Source organism: Nicotiana attenuata, chromosome 2 (assembly GCF_001879085.1).
Source record: "Nicotiana attenuata strain UT chromosome 2, NIATTr2, whole genome shotgun sequence".
Classification (NCBI taxonomy): domain Eukaryota; kingdom Viridiplantae; phylum Streptophyta; class Magnoliopsida; order Solanales; family Solanaceae; genus Nicotiana; species Nicotiana attenuata.
Window position 1 is genome coordinate 46,005,888 of NC_031990.1, and position 4,998 is coordinate 46,010,885.

Below are 4,998 nucleotides of genomic sequence, written 5' to 3' on the forward strand. Positions count from 1 at the left end.
TCTTATGGGAAGTGAAAACACCATTGTAAGGCTCTGAACCTCTTCATGGAGAGGCAGACCAAACCAATATTATCAATAAAGGCTTTTAATACCTCTCCCCCTAATCCTGAGTACTGCTTTTCGCTTCCTTCTTGTGGTCCAATGGATTATTACGATTTGCTATGATTTTTCCGTAATTTATTCGTATTGTTTTGCATTCATAAGATATGTGATAACTTTTGAGCAAACAGATACATAGTACAAAATTTCTTAGATAAATAGGACACAATAAGTATTATTTTAGAAATTTAAACTTTTTTTTAAAATTTCTTTTACAATAACTCATAAATAATTTTCAATTTAAAATTTATGTAATTATTTTAAAATTTCTATTTATTATTACGGGATACACGCGCAACGCGCGTACCCTAAAGAATAGTATAAATAATATATAGGAGTAATAAACTAGAAGTTGAAAGGAAGGAATAAATAAATTAAAGTTCGCCGGAGAGGTACAAACACATCTGCAATCTGACAAAAGAATCAACGTAACATCGATAAACAAATTCTTACATTATTTGGCTGTGAATAATGGGAATCCTTAGACCCGTTCTGTTATTAGTATATTTATATTCGACTATGAATAGTGAGAATTGTGAAGACTCATTCTCTTTAATTTTCGGCATCACTAATTCATTATAAATCCCAGTCTTTAGTGAAACCTTTTTTCTGCAAGTAGAAAAACTCTCTGTAAGCAGTCCATTATTTCTAACGTCAAAAAGAAGGGAAAAAAAAAGTGGAAATGGCTTCAAGGTTTTTTATGTTTGGGATATTGTTTGGAATGTGTTCAGTACTGTGTTTTGCATCTGACCCAAGTCCACTTCAAGATTTTTGTGTAGCAGACTCCACAACCTCAGGTACTAATCGAAGCCATCTTTTGATAAGGGTGGTCAATTTATCAAAATGGTACAAAAAAATATACTATATGTATAAGTAAAATATTACTAGATTTTAGGTGTATATAACATATATTGAACACCCTTTATCAGGAAATCTTTTACTTCTTTCAAGTCTAAACATCCTTGGGAAAATTTCTGGCCTCCCCATTGAATATTATACTATAACTTTCTACTACTTCAACGAACTTATGACTGGAAATGAAGAAGATTGAGTATAAAGAGTTACATATATTAAAATTCTTTTGGTTACAATTGAGCATAAAGAGTGCTTCTCCGTAGTCCAATCTTTTGGTTGACAACCTTGCTAGTTTTGTCAGTTAGCATGATATTACCACCAAATTAATAGTCTCATAGTGTATCTGATTAAATGAGTTTAACTAACGGGTTTATATTTATCCCTATTGTTTGGTAAATAATTTATATTTATCTTTCATCCATCTTTCCGTCCAAAAATATATACCCATATTTAATTTTTAACCCGAATAATAAAAGAGGTCGGGTTATACCCATATTTGATTTTTGAACGGAGAGCCAAGTGGCCCAGTAAAAATATGCCAGCGCATTAATTTGAAGGCTCACATGTTGCACCGTTAAAGGAGGGGCAATTTTATTAATAAAAATAACGTGGAATATATTTTTGGACAGATAGATAGATGGAGGATAAATATAAACCATTTACCAAACAATAGGGATAGTTTAGGCCATTTTCTGGTTTAACTAATATCTTTACATTATCAAGGTCAGTTAGAGCCTTCTAGTATAACTTTTTATAAACACAGGTTAATAATCAACAAGATATGATAAATAACCTATTATTAAAATAGGTAAAATTGTACTAATAACGTAAAATAATTTTAAAACGGTGCATATATATAAAAATTATTTGTGGATCTGAAACTTGGCAGTGCACGTGAATGGGAGGGTATGCAAGGACCCTAACCTTGTAGAAGCAGAGGACTTCTTTTTCAGTGGGTTGAACATAGCAGGCAACACATCAAACTCAATCGGATTCCAAGTAACACCGGCAATCATTCCAGGAATCAACACACTTGGAATTGTATTAGCCCGTGCTGATTTTGCACCAAATGGATTCAGTCCTCTTCATACTCATCCTCGCGCAGCGGAGATAGTGATAGTTCTCGAGGGTTGTGTTGAAATTGGATTTGTTACTTCTAACCCTGAGAATCGTCTCTTCATAAAAACACTTGAAGTGGGCGATTTTTTTGTTGTACCAAAAGGCCTTGTACATTTTCAGAGGAATGTAGGAGAGGTTAACGCTGTTACCATTGCGGCTTTAAGTAGCCAAGGACCTGGAACTATTCGGGTTGCAGACGCAACTTTCGGATCGGATCCACCAATTCCTAGTGATATTCTTGCTAGGGGTTTTCAAATTGATCAAAAGACGGCAAGTCAGATACAAGGGCGTTTTTACTGATGGAATATGAAGGGGAGGATTGGACAAATATGAGAATAATGATAATTTGATAGTTTTGTTATGCGATTTTCTAATTTAATTGTTTGTTTTCATTGTCCGTTCGTTCAGAGTGTTGTGTGTTTTGCCCATCCCTTGGCCAAAATGCTACTCCATTAGAAGCTAAATTTATCTATTGCACGTATGAAATGTTTCTATGTCAAAGATCAAGACTTCGTCTCTATTAAATTTCCTTTGTTGTATCACTATAAATCCCAGCCTTTGGTGAAGTCTTTCTCCTGCAACCAGAAAATCTTGGGACAATTAAAACCCAAGAAGAACTAAATTAAATTGCTTACAGGAGTTTTGTTCATGTTTAGAAATTCTAGGAATTCTTATATATCACATATAGTCATCATCTCATGCGTACTTTAGATCATCAAATTTTTTTCATGAATATAATCGTCCTTACGTATACATGGTCACGTAACATCATGAGAGATTCATTTATTTTTCCAAACACTTTATGTAAATAATCTTAGAACACACTTTTAGAGAGTAGACTTCATTTACCTCAATTATTGCTAGGACCGGAAAAAGTCGGGTGTCATGCGGAAGCTAGTAAAGCAAACTTTGAGCGACGATAAATCCAACAACAAAAGAGAAATCTACCAAAAGAGACACAAACATATAACGTGGTTCGGTCAACTGACCTACATCCACGACGGAGATGAGCAATCCACTATAACAAAAGAGAGTACAAAATATCGAGAGAACAACCTCACGAAGAGGCAAACACAAGTGACACACTAACACTTGTCCCGTAAAGTTCTCCCCCCAAACACGACTCTCAAACCCCATATGGCTACATTGTGGATGCTACTGAATGAGAAGGAAGGATCCTCTATTTATAGAAGCCCACACCTTTTCCTACAAGAAAAGGGACTAGCCAAATATGAAAGATTTGTAATTTTCTTCTACAAGAAGAAAAACCCAATTAAGGTAAACATGTTGCCCTTTCCTTCAACAAATAGGAAAACCAAATATGGTAAGAAAATTATGGCAAACACCTAACAAAGTTTGATCTTCAAAGAATATTGCATCAATAGTTTTGTCAATATCTTCAATAGTTTGATCTTCAAAGAATATTGCATCACGACTTCTAATAAGTTTATTGTCAACTGGATCATAAAAACGATACCCAAACTCATCTTGTCCATAACCGATAAAGATGCACTGCTTAGTTTTGACATCCAGTTTCGATCTCTCATCTTTAGGAATATGCACACAAGCTTTACACCCAAAAACTCTCAGGTGATCATAAGAAACATCTTTGGTAAACCAAACTCTGTCTGGGACATCACCATCCAAAGCAACAGCAGGAGACAAATTGATAACATAGGCAACAGTGTTAAGTGCTTCCGCAAGTCTAGATTCAGAGGTTGAGCAGATGGATGTCAAGACTGCTTTTCTTCATGGTGATTTGGATGAGGAGATTTATATGGAGCAACCTGAGGGTTTTGTGACTAAGGGAAAAGAAAATTATGTCTGCAAATTGAAAAAGAGCCTGTATGGATTGAAACAAGCTCCGAGGAAATGGTATTTGAAGTTTGAATTTGTCATAGAAGAACAAGGGTACAAGAAAACTTCTTCAGACCACTGTGTATTCTTCCAGAAGTTCTCTGATAATGATTTTATTATTTTATTGCTTTATGTGGATGACATGCTTATTGTTGGCAAGAATAAATCCAGAATCGCAGTCCTTAAGAAGCAGTTGAGCAAATCGTTTGCGATGAAGGACTTGGGGCCAGCAAAGAAAATCCTGGGCATTCAAATCCACCGATATAGAGACAGAAAGGAGTTATTTCTGTCCCAAAAGCAATACATTGAGAAGGTACTCAAGAGGTTCAATATGACAGATGCAAAAGTGGTTAATACACCTCTTGCTAAACACTTCAAATTGAGTATTAGTCAGAGTCCATCTACTGATGAAGAGAAAAAGGAGATGTCTCGTATTCCTTACTCTTCTGCCGTTGGTAGCTTGATGTATGCTATGGTTTGCACTAGACCAGATATTGCACATGCCGTTGGTACTGTTAGTAGATTCCTTTCCAATCCTGGAAAAGAACATTGGGATGCAGTAAAATGGATATCAAGGTATTGGAAAGGTACTGCAGATTTGAAGCTGTGCTTTGGCAATGGCAAGCCTGAACTTGTTTGTTACACAGACTCTGATTTAGGAGGCAATCTTGATAATTCAAGATCGACTTCCGGTTATTTGATCACCTTTGTAGGGGGAGCTGTTTCTTGGCAATCTAGACTACAAAAGTGCATAGCTCTATCCACCACAGAAGCCGAATATATTGCTGTCACAGAAGGTGCCAAAGAACTATTATGGATGAAAGAGTTTATTAATGATCTTGGCTTTGAGCAGCCAAGGTACATCTTATTTTGTGATAATCAGAGTGCTATCTGTCTCACCAAACCAAACATATAAATAGAAAGTATCATTGGATAAGAATAGCTGTGGAAGAAAAATTATTTGAGGTTGAGAAGATACACACTGATGAAAATCCTTCGGATATGCTGACAAAGGCGGTGGTTGCAGATAAACATGAATTTTGCAGAAAATTGGCAGGCATGAAACCT

The 4,998-nt window shown here is 35.6% G+C and overlaps 1 protein-coding gene across 1 annotated transcript; it reads left to right on the plus strand.

Moving 5' to 3' along the window:
* Positions 715-2,685, plus strand: LOC109222964 (putative germin-like protein 2-1). The gene is made up of 2 exons (XM_019387244.1): positions 715-896; positions 1,844-2,685. The coding sequence occupies exons 1-2, from the start codon at positions 782-784 to the stop codon at positions 2,371-2,373; spliced, it is 645 nt and encodes a 214-aa protein (XP_019242789.1). The 5' UTR covers positions 715-781; the 3' UTR covers positions 2,374-2,685.

What these genes read in the sequence shown, in the direction of transcription:
- LOC109222964 (XM_019387244.1), top strand. Translation starts at nt 782, where the DNA reads ATGGCTTCAAGGTTTTTTATGTTTGGGATATTGTTTGGAATGTGTTCA. An exon ending in AGCAGACTCCACAACCTCAG is followed by an intron (nt 897 to 1,843) that starts GTACTAATCGAA and finishes GAAACTTGGCAG; the next exon opens with TGCACGTGAATGGGAGGGTA.